Here is a 22,630-nt window from a genome sequence, read left to right as displayed (position 1 = left end):
GGGGATATACTCCCTGTATCTGCCTCTCATTGCCGCCTCTGAATGTGTATCTTAAGGCCGTTTACTACCACTTCCAAGTTTGTTACGGTGATATACTGCCTGTATCTGCCTGTGTCATTGCTGCCTCTGAATGTGTATCTTAAGGCCTGTTACTACCACTTCCAGGTTTCTTACGGTGATATACTGCCTGTATCTGCCTGTTTCATTGCTGCCTCTGAATGTGTATCCTAAGGCCAGTTACTACCACTACTTAGTTTGTTACGGTGATATACTCCCTGTATCTGCCTGTGTCATTGCTGCCTCTGAATGGGTATCTTAAGGCCTGTTACTACCACTTCCAAGTTTGTTACAGTGATATATTCCCTGTATCTGCCTGTCACTGCCGCCTCTGAATGTGCATCTTAAGGCATGATACTACCATTTCCAGGTTTGTTACGGTGATATACTCCCTGTATCTGCCTGTATCATTGCTGCCTTTGAATGTGCATCTTAAGGCCTGTTACTACCACTTCCAAGTTTGTTACGGTGATATACTCCTTGTATCTGCCTGTGTCATTGCTGCCTCTGAAGGTGTATCTTAAGGCCTGATACTACCACTCCCAAGTTTGTTACGGTGATATACTGCCTGTATCTGCCTGTGTCATTGCTGCCTTTGAATGTGCATCTTAAGGCCTGATACTACCACTCCCAAGTTTGTTACGGTGATATACTCCCTGTATCTGCCTGTATCATTACTGCCTCTGAATGTGTATCTTAAGGCCTCTTACTACCACTCCCATGTTTGTTACGGTGATATACTCCCAGTATCTGCCTGTGTTATTGCTGCCTCTGAATGTGTATCTTGAGGCCGGTTAGTACCACTTCCAGGTTTGTTACGGTGATATACTCCCAGTATCTGCCTGTGTTATTGCTGCCTCTGAATGTGTATCTTGAGGCCGGTTAGTACCACTTCCAGGTTTGTTACGGTGATATACTCCCAGTATCTGCCTGTGTTATTGCTGCCTCTGAATGTGTATCTTAAGGCCGGTTACTACCACTTCCAAGTTTGTTACGGTGATATACTGCCTGTATCTGCCTGTGTCACTGCTGCCTCTGAATGTGTATCTTGAGGCCGGTTACTACCACTCCCATGTTTGTTACGGTGATATACTCCCTGTATCTGCCTGTGTCATTGCTGCCTCTGAATGTGTATCTTAAGACCTGTTAGTACCACTCCCAAGTTTGTTACGGTGGTATACTCCCTGTATCTGCCTCTCATTGCTGCCTCTGAATGTGTATCTTAAGGCCTGATACTACCACTCCCAAGTTTGTTACAGTGATATACTCCCTGTATCTGCCCGTATCATTACTGCCTCTGAATGTGTCTCTTAAGGCCTGTTACTACCACTTCCAGGTTTGTTACGGGGATATACTCCCTGTATCTGCCTCTCATTGCCGCCTCTGAATGTGTATCTTAAGGCCGTTTACTACCACTTCCAAGTTTGTTACGGTGATATACTGCCTGTATCTGCCTGTGTCATTGCTGCCTCTGAATGTGTATCTTAAGGCCTGTTACTACCACTTCCAGGTTTCTTACGGTGATATACTGCCTGTATCTGCCTGTTTCATTGCTGCCTCTGAATGTGTATCTTAAGGCCAGTTACTACCACTACTTAGTTTGTTACGGTGATATACTCCCTGTATCTGCCTGTGTCATTGCTGCCTCTGAATGGGTATCTTAAGGCCTGATACTACCACTCCCAAGTTTGTTACGGTGATATACTGCCTGTATCTGCCTGTGTCATTGCTGCCTCTGAATGGGTATCTTAAGGCCAGTTACTACCACTCCCAAGTTTGTTACGGTGATATACTCCCTGTATCTGCCTGTATCATTACTGCCTCTGAATGTGTATCTTAAGGCCTCTTACTACCACTCCCATGTTTGTTACGGTGATATACTCCCAGTATCTGCCTGTGTTATTGCTGCCTCTGAATGTGTATCTTGAGGCCGGTTAGTACCACTCCCATGTTTGTTACGGTGATATACTCCCAGTATCTGCCTGTGTTATTGCTGCCTCTGAATGTGTATCTTGAGGCCGGTTTGTACCACTTCCAGGTTTGTTACGGTGATATACTCCCAGTATCTGCCTGTGTTATTGCTGCCTCTGAATGTGTATCTTGAGGCCGGTTAGTACCACTTCCAGGTTTGTTACGGTGATATACTCCCAGTATCTGCCTGTGTTATTGCTGCCTCTGAATGTCTATCTTAAGGCCGGTTACTACCACTCCCATGTTTGTTACGGTGATATACTGCCTGTATCTGCCTGTATCATTGCTGCCTCTGAATGTGTATCTTGAGGCCGGTTACTACAACTCCCAAGTTTGTTACCGTGATATACTCCCTGTATATGCCTCTCATTGCCGCCTCTGAATGTCTATCTTAAGGCCTGTTACTACCACTTCCAAGTTTGTTACGGTGATATACTGCCTGTATCTTCCTGTGTCATTGCTGCCTCTGAATGTGTATCTTAAGGCCGGTTACTACCACTTCCAAGTGTGTTACGGTGATATACTCCCTGTATCTGCCTTTGTCATTGCTGCCTCTGAATGTGTATCTTAAGGCCGGTTACTACCACTTCCAAGTGTGTTACGGTGATATTCTCCCTGTATCTGCCTGTGTCATTGCCGCCTCTGAATGCGTATCTTAAGGCCGGTTACTACCACTTCCAGGTTTGTTACGGTGATATACTGCCTGTATCTGCCTATATCATTGCCACCTCTGAATGTGTATCTTAAGGCCTGTTTCTATCACTTCCAGGTTTGTTACGGTGATATTCTCCATGTATCTGCCTGTGTCATTGCCGCCTCTGAATGTGTATCTTAAGGCCAGTTACTACCACTCCCATGTTTGTTACGGTGATATACTCCCAGTATCTGCCTGTGTTATTGCTGCCTCTGAATGTGTATCTTGAGGCCGGTTATTACCACTTCCAAGTTTGTTACGGTGATATACTCCCTGTATCTGCCTGTGTCATTGCGGCCTCTGAATGTGTATCTTGAGGCCGTTTAGTACCACTTCCAAGTTTGTTACGGTGATATACTCCCAGTATCTGCCTGTGTTATTGCTGCCTCTGAATGTGTATCTTGAGTCCGGTTAGTACCACTTCCAAGTTTGTTACGGTGATATAGTGCCTGTATCTGCCTGTGTCACTGCTGCCTCTGAATGTGTATCTTGAGGCCGGTGACTACCACTCCCATGTTTGTTACGGTGATATACTCCCTGTATCTGCCTGTGTCATTGCGGCCTCTGAATGTGTATCTTGAGGCCGGTTAGTACCACTTCCAAGTTTGTTACGGTGATATACTGCCTGTATCTGCCTGTGTCACTGCTGCCTCTGAATGTGTATCTTAAGGCCTCTTACTACCACTTCCAAGTTTGTTACGGTGATATACTGCCTGTATCTGCCTGTGTCACTGCTGCCTCTGAATGTGTATCTTGAGGCCGGTTACTACCACTCCCATGTTTGTTACGGTGATATACTCCCTATATCTGCCCGTATCATAAATGCCTCTGAATGTGTATCTTAAGGCCTGTTACTACCAGTCCCAAGTTTGTTACGGTGATATACTCCCTGTTTCTGCCTGTGTCATTGCTGCCTCTGAATGTGTATCTTAAGGCCGGTTACTACCACTTCCAAGTGTGTTACGGTGATATACTCCCTGTATCTGCCTGTGTCATTGCTGCCTCTGAATGTGTATCTTAAGGCTTGTTACTACCACTTCCAGGTTTGTTACGGTGATAAACTGCCTGTATCTGTCTGTGTCATTGCTGCCTCTGAATGTGTATCTTAAGACCTGTTAGTACCACTCCCAAGTTTGTTACGGTGGTATACTCCCTGTATCTGCCTCTCATTGCTGCCTCTGAATGTGTATCTTAAGGCCTGATACTATCACTCCCAAGTTTGTTACAGTGATATACTCCCTGTATCTGCCTGTATCATTACTGCCTCTGAATGTGTCTCTTAAGGCCTGTTACTACCACTTCCAGGTTTGTTACGGGGATATACTCCCTGTATCTGCCTCTCATTGCCGCCTCTGAATGTGTATCTTAAGGCCGTTTACTACCACTTCCAAGTTTGTTACGGTGATATACTGCCTGTATCTGCCTGTGTCATTGCTGCCTCTGAATGTGTATCTTAAGGCCTGTTACTACCACTTCCAGGTTTCTTACGGTGATATACTGCCTGTATCTGCCTGTTTCATTGCTGCCTCTGAATGTGTATCTTAAGGACAGTTACTACCACTACTTAGTTTGTTACGGTGATATACTGCCTGTATCTGCCTCTCATTGCCGCCTCTGAATGTGTATCTTAAGGCCTGATACTACCACTTCCAAGTTTGTTACGGTGATATACTCCTTGTATCTGCCTGTGTCATTGCTGTCTCTGAAGGTGTATCTTAAGGCCTGATACTACCACTCCCAAGTTTGTTACGGTGATATACTCCCTGTATCTGCCTGTGTCATTGCTGCCTCTGAATGGGTATCTTAAGGCCTGTTACTACCACTTCCAAGTTTGTTACAGTGATATATTCCCTGTATCTGCCTGTCATTGCCGCCTCTGAATGTGCATCTTAAGGCCTGATGCTACCATTTCCAGGTTTGTTACGGTGATATACTCCCTGTATCTGCCTGTATCATTGCTGCCTTTGAATGTGCATCTTAAGGCCTGATACTACCACTCCCAAGTTTGTTACGGTGATATACTGCCTGAATCTGCCTGTGTCATTGCTGCCTCTGAATGGGTATCTTAAGGCCAGTTACTACCACTCCCAAGTTTGTTACGGTGATATACTCCCTGTATCATTACTGCCTCTGAATGTGTATCTTGAGGCCGGTTAGTACCACTCCCATGTTTGTTATGGTGATATACTCCCAGTATCTGCCTGTATCATTGCTGCCTTTGAATGTGCATCTTAAGGCCTGATACTACCACTCCCAAGTTTGTTACGGTGATATACTCCCTGTATCTGCCTGTATCATTACTGCCTCTGAATGTGTATCTTAAGGCCAGTTACTACCACTCCCATGTTTGTTACGGTGATATACTCCCAGTATCTGCCTGTGTTATTGCTGCCTCTGAATGTGTATCTTGAGGCCGGTTAGTACCACTTCCAGGTTTGTTACGGTGATATACTCCCAGTATCTGCCTGTGTTATTGCTGCCTCTGAATGTCTATCTTAAGGCCGGTTACTACCACTCCCATGTTTGTTACGGTGATATACTGCCTGTATCTGCCTGTATCATTGCTGCCTCTGAATGTGTATCTTGAGGCCGGTTACTACCACTCCCAAGTTTGTTACGGTGATATACTCCCTGTATATGCCTCTCATTGCCGCCTCTGAATGTCTATCTTAAGGCCTGTTACTACCACTTCCAAGTTTGTTACGGTGATATACTGCCTGTATCTGCCTGTGTCATTGCTGCCTCTGAATGTGTTTCTTAAGGCCGGTTACTACCACTTCCAAGTGTGTTACGGTGATATACTCCCTGTATCTGCCTTTGTCATTGCTGCCTCTGAATGTGTATCTTAAGGCCGGTTACTACCACTTCCAAGTGTGTTACAGTGATATACTCCCTGTATCTGCCTGTGTCATTGCCGCCTCTGAATGCGTATCTTAAGGCCGGTTACTACCACTTCCAGGTTTGTTACGGTGATATACTGCCTGTATCTGCCTATATCATTGCCACCTCTGAATGTGTATCTTAAGGCCTGTTTCTATCACTTCCAGGTTTGTTACGGTGATATTCTCCATGTATCTGCCTGTGTCATTGCCGCCTCTGAATGTGTATCTTAAGGCCAGTTACTACCACTCCCATGTTTGTTACGGTGATATACTCCCAGTATCTGCCTGTGTTATTGCTGCCTCTGAATGTGTATCTTGAGGCCGGTTATTACCACTTCCAAGTTTGTTACGGTGATATACTCCCTGTATCTGCCTGTGTCATTGCGGCCTCTGAATGTGTATCTTGAGGCCGTTTAGTACCACTTCCAAGTTTGTTACGGTGATATAGTGCCTGTATCTGCCTGTGTCACTGCTGCCTCTGAATGTGTATCTTGAGGCCGGTGACTACCACTCCCATGTTTGTTACGGTGGTATACTCCCTGTATCTGCCTGTGTCATTGCGGCCTCTGAATGTGTATCTTGAGGCCGGTTAGTACCACTTCCAAGTTTGTTACAGTGATATACTCCCAGTATCTGCCTGTGTTATTGCTGCCTCTGAATGTGTATCTTGAGGCCAGTTAGTACCACTCCCAAGTTTTTTACGGTGATATACTCCCTGTATCTGCCTGTGTCATTGTGGCCTCTGAATGTGTATCTTGAGGCCGGTTAGTAGCACTTCCAAGTTTGTTACGGTGATATACTCCCAGTATCTGCCTGTGTTATTGCTGCCTCTGAATGTGTATCTTGAGTCCGGTTAGTACCACTTCCAAGTTTGTTACGGTGATATACTCCCTGTATCTGCCTGTGTCACTGCTGCCTCTGAATGTGTATCTTAAGGCCTCTTACTACCACTTCCAAGTTTGTTACGGTGATATACTCCCTGTATCTGCCCGTATCATAACTGCCTCTGAATGTGTATCTTAAGGCCGGTTACTACCAGTCCCAAGATTGTTACGGGGATGTACTCCCTGTATCTGCCTGTGTCATTGCTACCTCTGAATGTGTATCATAAGGCCGGTGACTACCACTTCCAAGTTTGTTACGGTGATATACTCCCTGTATCTGCCTGTATCATTGCCGCCTCTGAATGTGTATCTTAAGGCCGGTTACTACCACTTCCAAGTTTGTTACGGTGATATACTCCCTGTATCTGCCTGTGTCATTGCTGCCTCTGAATGTGTATCTTAAGGCCTGATACTACCACTCCCATGTTTGTTACGGTGATATACTCCCTATATCTGCCCGTATCATAAATGCCTCTGAATGTGTATCTTAAGGCCGGTTACTACCAGTCCCAAGTTTGTTACGGTGATATACTCCCTGTTTCTGCCTGTGTCATTGCTGCCTCTGAATGTGTATCTTAAGGCCGGTTACTACCACTTCCAAGTGTGTTACGGTGATATACTCCCTGTATCTGCCTGTGTCATTGCCGCCTCTGAATGTGTATCTTAAGGCCGGTTACTACCACTTCCAGGTTTGTTACGGTGATATACTGCCTGTATCTGCCTATATCATTGCCGCCTCTGAATGTGTATCTTAAGGCCTGTTTCTATCACTTCCAGGTTTGTTACGGTGATATTCTCCCTGTATCTGCCTGTGTCATTGCCGCCTCTGAATGTGTATCTTAAGGCCAGTTACTATCACTCCCCTGTTTGTTACGGTGATATACTCCCAGTATCTGCCTGTGTTATTGCTGCCTCTGAATGTGTATCTTGAGGCCGGTTAGTACCACTTCTAAGTTTGTTACGGTGATATACTCCCTGTATCTGCCTGTGTCATTGCGGCCTCTGAATGTGTATCTTGAGGCCGGTTAGTACCACTTCCAAGTTTGTTACGGTGATATACTCCCAGTATCTGCCTGTGTTATTGCTGCCTCTGAATGTGTATCTTGAGGCCGGTTAGTACCACTTCCAAGTTTGTTACGATGATATACTGCCTGTATCTGCCTGTGTTATTGCTGCCTCTGAATGTGTATCTTGAGGCCGGTTAGTACCACTTCCAAGTTTGTTACGGTGATACACTGCCTGTATCTGCCCGTGTCATTGCTGCCTCTGAATGTGTATCTTAAGGCCGGTTACTACCAGTCCCAAGTGTGTTACGGTGATATACTCCCTGTATCTGCCTGTCATATACTGCCTGTATCTGCCTGTGTCACTGCTGCCTCTGAATGGGTATCTTAAGGCCTGTTACTACCACTCCCATGTTTGTTACGGTGATATACTGCCTGTATCTGCCTGTGTCAGTGCTGCCTCTGAATGTGCATCTTGAGGCCGGTGACTGCCACTCCCAAGTTTGTTACGGTGATATACAAGGTTTGTGTTCCAGGGAGAAGGTTTAGGGATGAGGCGAGGAACGAATCAGCATTTGGGTGGAAGGATTTCTGCTTCTGAAGAGGTAATTGTCCAAGGTCCACCCTAAAGTGGGTGTCGTTCTGCAGCAGACCTTCCATCCTGTGTGGGTGACTGTGTAGGGAGTGAGGCAGCTGAAAACAGAGGGGCCCATTTATCAAAGGATAGCGCCGCTTTTGGTCCACCAAACAGGGTGCAAGTGACGCAACCCTTAAAATGCGATTTAGCAAGCCACACGTGACGCAGGGCAAGTCACTCTGCCCCAGGAAGGCTTTCTATGGATGGAGCGTGGGTTTTTACACACAACACCAATGGGTTTTGATGCATTCCCAGATTTACTATAAGTGGCAGACCTAGAAATGCACCAGAACTGCTACCCCTCCCCAGGTGAGGCGTAACGGGGAAAAATATGTTTATTTCTCCTTGTTTTCCTCTTTCTGTGTGTGCTGCATTCTGCAGAACACATGGAAAGAGGAAAATGCCTCAGGGAATTACTTTTGTGCAGGAAAGTGTATCTCCCTGCACAAAAACAACCCTGCTTACAAGCAAAGGGTGCCTGCGCTGGCCATAGGCAGCATATTGTACGCCAGCGATGGGAAAAGACAGGACTGCCCGATATAATGTTACAAATGGGGCATTCCTGGCCTTTCCCTGTCACACAGCACACCAGGGTGACTTGCTGTGCTGAGTGACTTTTTGATAAATGTGGCCCAAAGTGACATCTATGTAGAGGAGACAACAGAAGCTAAAGATGCCACCATGTCACCCAGAGAGGTGGTGCATGTGCAGAGGAGATCTGAATCCAGGCCTGAGCCTTGGGGACACCGACTGGTAGTGGACAGAGAGGGAGACAAGAAGCAGCAGAGACATCGGATGGGAACCAGTGACTCACACGTGTTTTGTGCAAGGTTAGATGATGGACATTGTAGGAAGTCCAATGTGAGTGAGGGATCAAGCAGTGGCGATGAGCTGGAGTGTTTACATTTAGGATGTATAGCGACCACCCTAAGGACCACCTCTGTGATGTACAGTGCACGGAAGAGGGTTGGGCCGGGCACTGGATTAATGTGGAGAGACACAGTGGTGGTTGTGTGGGAAGAGAGAATGAGAAGTTAGTATTCCTAACTCCAACTCAACCAAGGTGGCCAATAAATGTCTGCAAGTCACCTAGAACCTCTCCAGGTGCACCATCCTCTAGTCGCAAGATGACTTTGCCCAGGAGATGCATGGTTGTCTCACCAAGGTGTCCACAGAGATCGCCAGCTCCGCTCTCTCCACCCCAGGCATCGCGCAGAAGTGGTGCCACCCGAGACCCGGTGAATACCGCAGTGGACACAGAAAACTCACCCACACCAGCAATATTCACCCCAGTGTTTATTAGGCACGTGAGATATTCAGAGGTTCCTATGTGCATAAGAAGGTATATAGGTATATTAAAGACTTGTCCCAGGTGGATTTAACATGTAGTTATAGTGAAAGGGCACATACAGATAAAGTGTTAGATACATAAAGCATTTACATAGCAGTTCACGCAAGCTCCAGAGTTACGCTTCCCTTTCTTACGGATAATATGGATCCATTATGTACAGCACATGTCGCAAAATACTCTCAGCTCACAGTAGTGTAGCACAAGTCAGCCTGGTTCTAACCGCCTCATAGCCAGACCCACAAGTGTCACTCATTGGGTGTGAGAGTCACACCAGGCACAGTCCTACGATTATCTGCCTCAACACAACAAAGACTTTATGGAACTTACACTTTTGTCAGAGAGAACATCAAATATTAGTCCAATGCCAGGCTCTTGAGGAGTTTAGGACCTAAAAATCTATGGATTTCTTTCAGCACCAACACTGTGCCCTGTTCTGCCTTAGTATCTGGAGTGCAGTCAGCTAAGTGCCTCAGGCTTTCCTAGTTTGACTCGGGCTCCTGCTTTCAACCGTCCCAGCTTTAAAAAAATACATTTCAGTTAATGTAACTTTTTTCGTTGTCAGTCTGTTGTACATCTACTGTACTTCTAGCTTTGATTCCAGCTTAATGAGCTCAAACACCACTGGTTGCTAAGCCTCTTTGACTCCAAACCACCATAAACTCTTCCATTAAAGTGTGTGCAACTCAGGCCAAAGATGTGAGGTGCGGGCTTCCCAAAGTTAGAGTTACTTTCACATGAGTAGATTTCAGTGGGAACATTGAGGAGACCATCAGAGTGTCCTAAGCTGCCTGCCTCTTGGAGAACCCAGAGGTGGCCTGGGAGAAAACGTTACTTGCATGCAACACTGATTCTCCCAAGATTTCCCAAAGAATCTATGTGCTTCTGGCTTCCATAGTCATTTAAAAAGAGAATGCCAGACGATAAGTGCATGAAACACAATGCATGAAGCTGTTGTTGCAAGATATTGTGCTTTCTTTAACAGAAGTTCACGGTGGAGAGTAGCATGGGTGAAGATTCTGGGGCACTGGGAGCTGACACCCCTGTACATGTGAATGCCAGAAGTGAGACGCCCAAGGAGTACCGAATGGTGCTGCCCCACACACCGTGGTGAAGAGGAGACGCTGCACATCTTTACAACAAGGCAGGACTCACAGTCAAGGCTCACAATGAGCACAAGCTGCAGTTGTACGACATGGTGCTCTGCAACCAATGAGCAGAGAGGGACCAGGAGACATGTGCCTTGATCACAATTAACTACATGAGGAAGATGGCTTTGCAAGGGATCAAGAGCCCCAAAACAAGAGGGCTCACACTAGGAACTCTTCCTAAGAATGCTGAGGGCTTCTGATGGCGTCAAGTTCTTGAATCTTCTGTGTATGGCTATATGGAAGATACCATGCTGGAGAAGTAATGTTACAGGTAAATACCTAATCCTTTTCAGAGAAGTCTGTAGAAGTCCAGTAACTACTCCGCTGAAGTCAGAGCTCGCAAGGCCATGTCCATTCTTGACAACAGAGACAGGAGGTTCCAGGTTGTTTCCTGGCATCCTGTGTGTGCCCTGGGGTCCTGCGGTGCAGAGGATGTCAGAGAGTTACAGGTAAATAATCTATCCTTTTCAGAGAAGTCTGTGGACGTCCAGTGTCTATCAACACAGCAGAAGTCAGAGCTCGCGAGACTCTGTCCACTGTCAACAACAAAGGAAGGATATGCCAGGTTGTGTCCTGGCATCCTGTGTGTGCCCTGGAGTCCTGCAGTGCAGAGGATGTCAGAGAGTTACAGGTAAATAATCTATCCTTTTCAGAGAAGTCTGTGGACGTCCAGTGTCTATCAACACAGCAGAGGTCAGAGCTCGCGAGACTCTGTCCACTCTCGACAACAAAGATAGGATATGCCAGGTTGTGTCCTGGCATCCTGAGTGTGCACTGGGGTCCTGGGGTGCAGAGGATGTCGGAGAGTTACAGATAAATAATCTATCCTTTTCAGAGAAGTCTGTGGACGTCCAATGTCTATCAACACAGCAGAGGTCAGAGCTTGCGAGACTCTGTCCACTCTCGACAACAAAGGTAGGATATGCCAGGTTGTGTCCTGGCATCCTGAGTGTGCACTGAGGTCCTGCGGTGCAGAGGATGTCAGATAGTTACAGGTAAATAACTTATCCTTTTCAGAGAAGTCTGTGACCGTCTAATAACTACACCACAAAAGTCAGAACTCGCGAGTCACTGTTCACTCTCGACAGCAGATGTGCCTGACTGTGTCCTGGCATCCAGCATGTGCACTGAGGTCCTGCGGTGCAGATGATGTCAGAGAGGTACAGGTAAGTGGCCTTTTGCCCTGATCTGTGCAGCATGTGTGCAGGAGGGATGCCGGGTCACTTTACCCCAGCCTGGGATGCAAGCATGGGCCGGAAGCTCATGTTCACACATCAGGTTATCTAACTGGCCGGAGTCTGAGCCCCAGGGAACAAGGAACATACAATACCAAGGAGGAGAGGCAGGCACGTGTTGTGGTCTGGAAACATGGGTTCCTAGCTCGGCCTCTGCACTCCAGTACACTCTGTGGTTTACATTTCTGTGCCTCCAATGTCTTTATTAATTAATTAAGATAGGAAGATCTTTAAAATTGCTACTCTAGGTGCTAGAGTAAACACTACACTTACAGCCACTTTTTCCTGATTTAGGGAGTCTGGAATGTGAGGCTGGACACTGTGGTACTGGACACTGTGGTACTGGACACTGTGGGACTGGACATTGTGGGGCTGGACACTATGGTACTGGACACTGTGGAACTGGACACAGTGGAAGTGGACACTGACGGACTGGACACTGTAGTACTCATCATTGTGGACTGGGCATTGTGATAATGAGGCTTGTTTGACTGGACACTGTGGGACTAGCCACTGTGGTTCTGGACACTGTGGTACTGGCATTGTGGACTGGGCCAGACCGATTGTTTGCACCAACAGTTTTCAGCTTTTTTGAGCCACGAAGATGCTCCTGTGACCTTAGGTCTAGGTGGAGGGATTGCACACAGCCTGTGAGTCCAGAGTTTGACTCAGCACTTCACAATATGGACTGTGTCCTCAACAAACCCCTGGCTTTGTATGTGGTTGGTGGTGCAGTTGTGAGGTGTGGTGGGTGGTGAGGTCGTGGGGTGACAAGCAGGAAGCTAGGAGCGTCTCCTGGCCATGGACATCCACAAGGGGACAAAGGGGGGTTCCCGCCCCCCCCTGTATTTAGGGGGGTGCGCAGGGTCACATTGCAGCATAACACTACAGCTGCTGTACTGTTACGCTGCCTGCACTGGTGCAATCACAGCCCTCGCTAAAAGCAGCCTGGGATGCTGCGGGCCGTGGTGGATCGGTCCCGGCGGCCCCCCCCTGAAAAGACGCCCATGCAGCTGGCCTCAGACTAGGTTTAGCTGCCAACCGCCCACCAAGCGGTCGAGTTATCTCCTAAGATTCCTGACTTCTCTGCCTGGACTGAACAGGTGAGAGATCTAAGGTGACCAGAACGCTTCCATGGGTGGCCTAGTGATCAAGCTTCAAACATGGACACCTGAGTTATCTTCTGATATTCCTGACTTCTCTGCCTGGACTGAACAGGTGAGAGATCTAAGGTGACCAGAACGCTTCCATGGGTGGCCTAGTGATCAAGCTTCAAACATGGACACGGAGAGCAGGCGTGGGACAAGTTTACGACACTGGGAGCATGGACGGAGTCACAGCCGTACCTTTCAGCGGAAGAGGAGAGGGCGAAAAAGTGGGAAGGCAGGCCCCTTGTGCATGAGATGCTGTCCTTCACATTGTGGCAGGACAGGGAAGCGTGGAAACGAAGGAGCCACATCACTGCTTGGGGTTTAGAAAGTTGCAAACTGAATTTGGGGATTTCCTGGGAAAGCATCCATGATGTGGTTGTAGGTCAGACTTTTGAGCAGAAAGATATTGTGGGGCCAAAATATTGAGAAGTTGAGTGCATACAGGTGTTCTTAATTACATAGTTTTTCACTTTCAGGAAATATATAGATCTAATGTACATATATGTGAAGTCAAGAATAGTAACCCTATTCTTATCTATATTTGCTTAACTTCAAGATAGCTTGGTTCTTGACATTTAAGAATCAATATTTTGGTTGCACATTATTTTCTACTCAATAATCTGGAGAGATACTGATGATGAGATAAAGTCCAGCAGTCCTGTCTGTCTCTGGACAGCCCACTCTTCTGGGAGTCAACACAATTCACACTTTGGTCAGCTTAATATCACATCTTCTTGGTTCTAATCTGTCTTCCTAGACAGGACTGGACAAGCGCCTTAAGACCCTCACGGGTGATTTGCTGCACTTTATAAATCCAAGATTGATTGATTGATGATAATTCATCTTTCTGCACTTCTCCCTCCTTCACAAACTCTCCACTCCCCTCACTCTCTTCACAACCAAAGCCATGTCCCCTCTCCCTCAAGCCTCTTTCATTCTCCCTTTCTAGACCTTCCACTTTCTTCTGTAGTTTGTAAATTCCTTACTTATCTCTCCTATGTTTACCCCCTCACTATTGCACAGTTTGGGACCCTAAACCCTTCCTCCACTTATGGACCCCTGACCAAGGCTCCTTTCGGGACACCTAGCTTTGCTCCCGTCCCCCGTTCTTGACCTCCTTGCTTCATTAACCATCAGTGAGTCTCTGCCTCATCCTTCCTTCCTTCATGGAATCACCCCTTTGTCCCCTTTGTCCCTTGTGTACAGAACCATTTCCAGCTTCCTTCTTTCTGGACTGACTGAATCACCCAGTCTTTCTGCATCTTGCCCCATCTTCTTATTTTAGACCTTCCCCGGCTCCTTTTACTGTAAATGGACCACTGTCCATCCTCGGCTTCCAGACTTCTGCCTCATCGACTCTTTCTAGACTGATGTCCCATCCTCCCTGTCTGGGTCCATCTTCCTGTGATCTCTTGGATAATTCAATCTTCCTTCTTGAAATACCTTGATCATCCTTGTCAGAACCTCCTCATTGTCACTTATTCCTGCAGCCGATGGCCCGTCTTCCTTCACTCAGCCGCTCCTCTATCCATCCTTTCATCCTGGCTGGATTTCCTGCCTCAGCCACTATTTCTCATTTGTCCTTTTTGGACTAGGTACGTCAACCACTCTTTCTAACACAGCGTCCTACTACCTCACTTAAGCCATCTTCTTTAACACATGTGACCATATCTGTCCTTACTGGATCTCTTCACCATGATTCCTTTCTGGACCTCCTGCCGTATCCACACTTTCTTGATCCTCAGTCTTAACTTTAATTTGAAGAGTCCCAACTCATTCTATTCAGGGAACCTCAAGTTCATCCTTTATTTACAGACTGAAACCTAGGTCTATCCTATCTCCACCCCAGCCCATGATTTCATTGTAGACCGTGTTCTGGAGCACCAGGCCTATCTTTCATTCGTATAGTCCCTTCCTCATCTGCCCTCCATGAAGCCTCTACCTCATCCCCATTCTACAACCCATGTCCTTGGTATCTTGTTTCTGGAGCCCGTGGCGCTGTTCGCGTCTCCAAGACCAACTACATTTTACTGTTTCCAGTTGGCTCGTTCACTGACGGGATGTGTCACCTGCTTCCGCAATACCAGACACCTTTTCTTCCTTTCTAGAATCTCTAACTCCCATGTTTTTCCATTTTGGGTCTCAATATTCCCTCCAACTTCTTTCCCCACCATCCTGCCTCAGCATCCCTCCTTTTGCGTAAGCCTTGCCTCCTCACTTCCTTGGCTCCTCCTACATTTTGCGCTCCTGACCAGTCCCTTTTGTGACCGCCTGTTTTTTGGCATCCTCTGCTTTTTTTTAAATCTTTTTTTTTTAAGTACTGTTGTTACTAGTGGCATAACCAAGTGGCAGAGAATCAGTGTCTAACATAATTAGGGGTGTACATAATCTGAATCAACCAAGACCTGATTTTGGGCAGAAATGGGTGGATAAGGATGGCTGCTTGGGACACAAATCCTAGAACGACACGTGGCACAAAAAAAGAATCATCAGGACAGTCAAACCTACTATGTATGACTTGAACGCAAATCAGGCTTTCAAATGTATAACAATCAGGAGGAGAAGGGCGCAGAAATGCAGGCAGCAACAGCTGTAACAAGCAGCTCCCTGAACACAGACAACACGCCACATCCAAAGCCGCGGACCTCAGGATGTGGTGGCCCGAAGCACTAGTTCACAACACAGAACCCCCAAATCAGCTCTTCGATAGGCCAAGGGCCCCAGAATGTCCATTTTAGAAGCACATGGAAAGCAGTTGCTGGTCTGGGCTGGTGTGGATTCTCTGTGAAGCAACAGAAGAGTGGGCTGGGTGAGTGTCTGCAAAGATCATTGTAGCAGTCTGGTGAGGATGGGCCTGTAAAACTACAGACTGGTGGACTGAAACTCTCAGCTCAGAGTGAAGGTTGGCTTCTTTCGGAAGGAAACATCTTTGTCACACAAAGCTTAAATCTCTCTGTGTCCATGGACTGCTTGGTGGCTTCTGATAAAGCGTGGGTCAATCAAAACCAACAAAGGCGCTGAGCCAAGGATCACTGGATTTCTGGAGACATGTGACCAAATAAGCTGTCTTGTTACATAGGACACATCCAGAGACCTTTGGATTCCTTACACACCAGGAGTAAGAATCTCCCACTTCAGAGGGACCCTGACCAAACATTGAATGGTTTCTTTGAGTGGAATCACACATGAAAAACCATGAAAGGTGCCTTAGACATCTCTCCTGAATATATTTGTGAGGACTATTGGATTTCTCAGATGTGAAGGAAACCATTGACTGTTGGGTTACTCTGTTGAGAAAAAGTGTGTCCAATTACTGTGGTGTTTCTCCATGAAGGAGGCATGTGTGGTACTGTTGATCAGGAGTTTGAAGATCCCTGCTGAAGAGTCTGTCCTGGGATCCATGGGGTTTTCTGGGGAGGAAGCTTTATTTAGACAGTCACTCCCAGGTGCCCACCCTCTGTGCTGGAGTGACCTAGCTCATGTGGCCTTAGCACTGGTGGGAATGCACACCGAATGACCTATCTCATAGTGGCCTTGTTGTGCATTGGACAGGAACAATGTTTGTTCTCCTGTAGTGCCCTGTGACAGGTGACTTCATAATACTGAGCGCAGTGTGTCACTTATGAACATATTCAGTATATGTCGGTGGTCACTGGTGAGTGAGGGGCTAGGCAGAGATCCTTTGGGTGTCTTTCGAATCCCACGTTTGCTTTTTGCAGTTTGCTTGCGGTCCCCAGGAGATGATACTCTAATGTCCATTCTTAGTTCCTTTGCTATCCTGAGACGGTGCTGTTGGGAATAAATGCTCTTCTTCTCCTATGCATGCCCTAGGGTGTTAGCAACAACCACGCTTTGATGTTACAACCCACTGGGAAGGTCAAGAGTTACATCCTTTAATTCCAGATCCCAATCCGTTAGTCCCTCCCGCCAAACACCGCGTCCTGAGATTGTCCATAAAGAAATATCCTTTTCTAAATGGGATCCTGAGTGTCTGGGCTGGGGTGCATCAGGCGATAAGTTATCCAAAAACCTTGCTCAAAGCCCACAACTTCAAGTCCGCAGGACAGGATTAGGACCCTCCTCCTGCTCTCCGTGGGATCTGGTGCGCGTGTTAAGTGTCCACATCACTTGTCTGGAGAAGGCCACGATGTCCGCCCTGCAGGCATCGGTACCATCAGGCCTCATTCCTTGTCACCAGCTCTGGAACCAGGGACCCACCATCCGGTAAGACCCTGGATTCATCTTCTGAAAAATATAAGCACACATAGATTACTTCACTAGGTAAAAGATAGCACAGCAGCAGTGTAACACGTAATTTGCTGCGGCGTAATTATGTGTAATTTCTGCAAGATTCTGTGCAATTACACAAAAAGAGTAATTCGGCATTTATCAGCATTTTCTAAGCACAGAAATGTCCTCTTACATTAAAAATGAGCCCAAGGTTGCATTTTGCATAACAAATACCACTAAATGTAACAGAACATACATAGCAGCCGCTCAAACTTGCTAAATTTGTTGTTTTTGTGCTTTTCCCCCCGCAAATTACTCTTAATTACGTAAGTGGGCGTAATCGCATAATTAAAGGTCATTTTGCATCAAAGAGCAAGACAGAATTACCAAAATTACTTCAATTACTCCGGTGTAATTAAAATTTTTCCAGGCGTCACCATAAAGAGAGCCACTTGCGACAAATCATGTCCGGCCGCACTCGTGTGACAATAATCGACCACATCACCATGTCACCAGCACGGGCTCCGCCTACTGGGCTTCAATTGGTTACGAGGTCTTTGCGACTTGTCGGATGGGTTACTCCGTCACAACGGATATCCCGTCTGCCAAAATCTAAATCCCATTCTGTCCTACGGGATTTAGATTTCAGTGGACGGGACACCCGTCACCGTTCTGACAGAGTAACCCTCCGCCGAGCTCTAAATCAGGCCGTATGTAAGAAAACGTCTGTCTTAAGAAGCTCACTGTCCATTCCTCTCACACATCACCCACCAAAAAGGATTCTTGGAATGAAAGAAATGGTCTTCTGAGAGTCAGCCCAGCAGGGAAGAAGAACCTGGGAAATGTCTGGGCTGAAGCAGCGTCAGCGGTGGAAAAAATCCCAGTGCATGAGCTTTCATCAACCTTCACCTTATCTTCTGGATAAGAGCATTTGCACCTAAGGTGAGATGATGAAACTGGGGAGGCCAGACAGCACCAATAAGAGGACTTGTTTGTTACTCACATCCTCTCCTGCCATAACATTTAAAGATCCTACGTAGCAGGGAAGGGATATTCACCTGAGTGTGGGCTTCAAATGATGGGACCTATGAGAATCCCTGGTGGATAAGGAAAATAAACTCACCTGTAACATAGGGGTGTATGGGCTCTGGGTGGTAGACGAGGGAACGGACCGACAGTCGTGGGAATAAGTTTATCAATTAGAAAAAGTAAATCATCTGTAACTGAGGGGTAATGAGCAATAGGGGGTGAACAAGGACATATAACTCCTGTGTGGTGATGGGTATAAGGTGATATACACGGGAAAGGTAATTCAGCTGTAAGACTGGAATGATGGAAATAAAGCCACGGAAAAGCAATTCGCATTGACTGTGCTACATGATGTTGTCCTACAGATTCTATTCCCTGAATCTGAAATTCGCATAAACTTTTGAAAACACAACCAAGGAGGTGCTGTTGCAAGGACTTCTCTTTGACTCTGTTCCTACAAACATAAACCAGGACCTGAGAATCCTCCTGAAACCACCCTCTCCCCGCTTTCTTGGTGAATGTCTACGTCAGATGAGCTCAAACCTCACGTACTCCCATCACTGGGAGGGGAGGCTTTCAAGCGGCCTTAGGCTGGACCACCTGTGCCAGTGTCACCTGCCTTGAGATGGCATCAAGTAGTGAGAAGAGGAAGTGGTCTCAAACGTCTCGATGCCACTTTTAGCTACGTGTCAGGAGACCGCTTGGTGTTTGCTGCACTTCATGTGTTCTTGATACATACATACATATATGACATGCTGTGCAATGAGTCGAAGTCTGTGTTTAGCAGTTGTTTTAAATAAATACATCTTGCATCAGCGAATCACCTCAGAATGCTACCGTGGCGCAGTTTTCACTGGCCAGTGTGTACCCTGTATACTTGTAAGAAGTCTAACAAAACACTGGCAGTAAAAACAAATCAGTGAGCTGGGCGAGCTTTAGAAAAAACTTTCTGTCTCTTGGCATCTTTGAAGAAACCCGCTCATAATTAATAATATCTGTTATTTACTTAATGCACTGCATTATCTTAATGGTGTTTGGGCATCCTGTGTGTGTCTGGCGAGGGAAGAACACTGATGGGTCAAGCGTCTGATTAAAGTAAAAATCAGGCATAACCCCACGTAATACAGAGCGCTAAAGGATCGGCACCACCTTACTTACAAAGAACCTTGTGGCAGAATATTCCACAAACTTGTAGAATATTTCACAGACATTGCAAGCTGTGATCACACAACAAGCGTGACCTTCCACGGAAGGAACTTGGAGCAGATTTACTAGGATTTTGCTTCGGGGTTGCATTCCTTTTATAGCTTGTAATTCCACTTTGCTTGGCTTTGCGTGGTTTAGAAAATGAAAGGGACTTTAGGGGTAGTGGAAACTGAGAAGAATAAGGATTGGTGGGGGGTACTATGTGAGAGAAAACACAATATTACATCAAATAACCAATATTTCTGAAAACTTTCAAAATGTTTGTTTATAGGTAAATATTTCTTGTGAAATCTGACAGACACCTCACCATACCAGATTGAAAGCATCTGTACTCAACTGTTTACCAGGAAATACATTTATTAGGGAGTGTAACACCCCAAAACCCCCTTCCCATGAAGCTGCGCCCCTGATGGCCGTTCCCACTCATCCAACCATGGATTTTGACAGATTCCCAGATTTACATAGCCTTGTAAACCTGGGAATGCCTTCCCAGGTGAGGCGTAACAAGGAGAATTCTGCAGCAGGCATACAAAGAAGAAAACATTGTTGAGGACTGTTTTTGTGCAGGAAGGTGTCCCTTCCTGCACAAAATCAGTCCTGCTGTGCGTGGTGCATGTGTGTTACTTTGGAGCTGGGCAGCACACAGCGGCGTGCCGACGCTAGGAGCAGCAGAAATGCACCATTTCTTAGTTCATACAGCCGCAACTTTGCTTGCTGCCCTGCGTTGTGTGAAAGATTAGTAAATCTGCCCCTTGGAGTCACACGAATAAACTATACACAGCCAAGCCTTTAATTTCTGTGAAGGCAGGCTCGCTCGGTATCTGGGCAGAGCGCTTCTTAATTGTGAGATACTGAACTCAGTTTCTTTAGGGATCAGCTGCCTGATCATGAAAACGTCGCAGTCTTTCATGTTTGATGGTTTAATCAGGCTGGGTGCTCAGGTTTTACTGCTTCCCTTCTTCAACATTCCCTGTTCCATTGCCCTTGACATTTGTATCTCTTCGATGCACTGACCCACAGAGGAAGCTGCGTAAAGTGGGATAGTCAGTATTCAGACTCACTCGGCCCCATGGCATCCTGATGACCTTTCGGCTCTGAGACACAAAGAGGAGGGCTGAAGGAACCAGGAGAGACACTCCCTCCATGTGATGAGTGAGCCTTGGACCCTTCGTGCAGAGTGAAGAAAGCCTCTTAGGTTCGCTCTGTCCAGAAGGCGAGGTTCCAAACCCCTCCTCTGTTCAAACTTGTGGCTTCTGTGACTAACACTTCTCCCCGCGGTCATGGTCCTACCTTTGGAGTCACTTTGTAATTCCTTCAATACATTATTCCACAACAGATTCTTCGGTGTACGACTAAGGATGTTCTTGACCCATAAACGGTAGACCCTATCCCTTGAGATGGCCCCACCAAGCGTATCCGCTGATGCCAGAAGAGATGCATTTAAGCCAGTACCTCCTCTTCGGAATACTTTGGGGGTTATTCTAACTTTGGAGGAGGTGTTAATCCGTCCCAAAAGTGACGGAAAAGTGACGGATTTACCACCAGCCGTATTACGAGTCCATTATATCCTATGGAACTCGTAATACGGCTGGTGGTATATCCGTCACTTTACCGTCACTTTTGGGACGGATTAACACTCCTCCAAAGTTAGAATAACCCCCTGTGTCCCCTGAACTCTCCCTTTTGAAGACAGTGGATCCAGGCTCTGATCACCTCTCATCTGGATGCTCAGGGATCACAACAAATGGCCTCTCTCAGGTCAATCTTGTAGCCCTGCTTTTGTTTCTGCCTTAAAGATGGACAGTAATACCTCCTAAAATGCCTAACTTGGATCCGGTTCAAAATCCTATTTTCCAATGGAAAACTCCCCATACATTCCTTCTGCTTGAATCTGGTGACAGCACGGGCCTAAGACTTGCCTTACTTACCGACCCTCCGTCAATATGTTTTGGCCCAACTTTCAGCTCAAATCCTACCTTGCTGTGATAGCCAAAATCACTGTGAAAATTGTCTGTTGCTGGTTACACTGGGACCTGGAAACCAATCAAACCAAGATGCCCTTCTCATGGCCTTGGACCTTCTGATGGCCTCAGACCTTCTCACAGCCTCGGACCCTCTCTCGGACCTTCTCAGGGCCTTGGACCTTCTCACGGCCTTGGACCTTCTCACGGCCTTGGACCTTCTCATGGCCTCGGACCTTCTCACGGCCTTGGACTTTCTCACAGCCTCGGACCTTCTCACGGCATCGGACCTTCTCACGGCCTTGGACCTTCTCAGGGCCTTGGACCTTCTCACGGCCTTGGACCTTCTCACGGCCTTGGACCTTCTCATGGCCTCGGACCTTCTCACGGCCTCGGACTTTCTCACAGCCTCGGACCTTCTCACGGCATCGGACCTTCTCACGGCCTTGGACCTTCTCACGGCCTTGGACCTTCTCACGGCCTTGGACCTTCTCATGGCCTCGGACCTTCTCACGGCCTCGGACTTTCTCACAGCCTCGGACCTTCTCACGGCATCGGACCTTCTCACGGCCTTGGACCTTCTCACGGCCTTGGACCTTCTCATGGCCTCGGACCTTCTCACGGCCTTGGACCTTCTCACGGCCTTGGACCTTCTCACGGCCTCGGACCTTCTCACGGCATCGGACCTTCTCACGGCCTCGGACCTTCTCACGGCCTCGGACTTTCTCACAGCCTCGGACCTTCTTACGGCATCGGACCTTCTCACGGCCTTGGACCTTCTCACGGCCTTGGACCTTCTCACGGCCTCAAACCTTCTCACGGTCTCAGACCCTCTTTCGGCCTCAGACCTTTGATGAAGTGGACCATTGTATCCTTTCGCTAAAGTGTGGCCTCTGCTGCTTACAGCACACTGCTGCACCTCAAAAACCCTCCTGCAACAGTCTACTGCCGATATACAATCTTACGCTATAGACATTCAGGATTTAGTGCACGCTCAAAAACACAAGGAACCCTTAACATGTCTTCAACAATTTCTGCCTTGTAGTAAGAACTGGATATGAGAGAAATCCTTCAAATTCAATAAGAGCAAAGCCAAGCTAATATTATTTAACAGTAATGTGTGTAGCTGGTATAGAGGAGATTCTCATTGGGCATGACTTTGTATATGGTTTATGGTTCTCCCAGTGAAC

The 22,630-nt window shown here is 47.0% G+C and overlaps 1 protein-coding gene across 2 annotated transcripts in view; it reads right to left on the bottom strand.

Annotated features, from left to right (window-relative positions):
• Positions 1–15,329: 15,329 nt before the first annotated feature.
• Positions 15,330–22,630, bottom strand: part of LOC138250331 (drebrin-like) — a 387,037-nt gene continuing 379,736 nt past the window's right edge. For both annotated transcript variants that reach the window (XM_069205131.1, XM_069205216.1), the window contains one exon: positions 15,330–17,259. In XM_069205131.1, the coding sequence (XP_069061232.1) occupies positions 17,189–17,259 (71 nt within the window). In that variant the 3' untranslated portion in view covers positions 15,330–17,188. The remainder of the gene's footprint in view (positions 17,260–22,630) is intronic.

This window comes from Pleurodeles waltl, chromosome 1_1, assembly GCF_031143425.1.
Source record: "Pleurodeles waltl isolate 20211129_DDA chromosome 1_1, aPleWal1.hap1.20221129, whole genome shotgun sequence".
Classification (NCBI taxonomy): domain Eukaryota; kingdom Metazoa; phylum Chordata; class Amphibia; order Caudata; family Salamandridae; genus Pleurodeles; species Pleurodeles waltl.
Note: the sequence above shows the minus strand (reverse complement) of the source record. Positions and strands in the feature narration are given on the sequence as shown.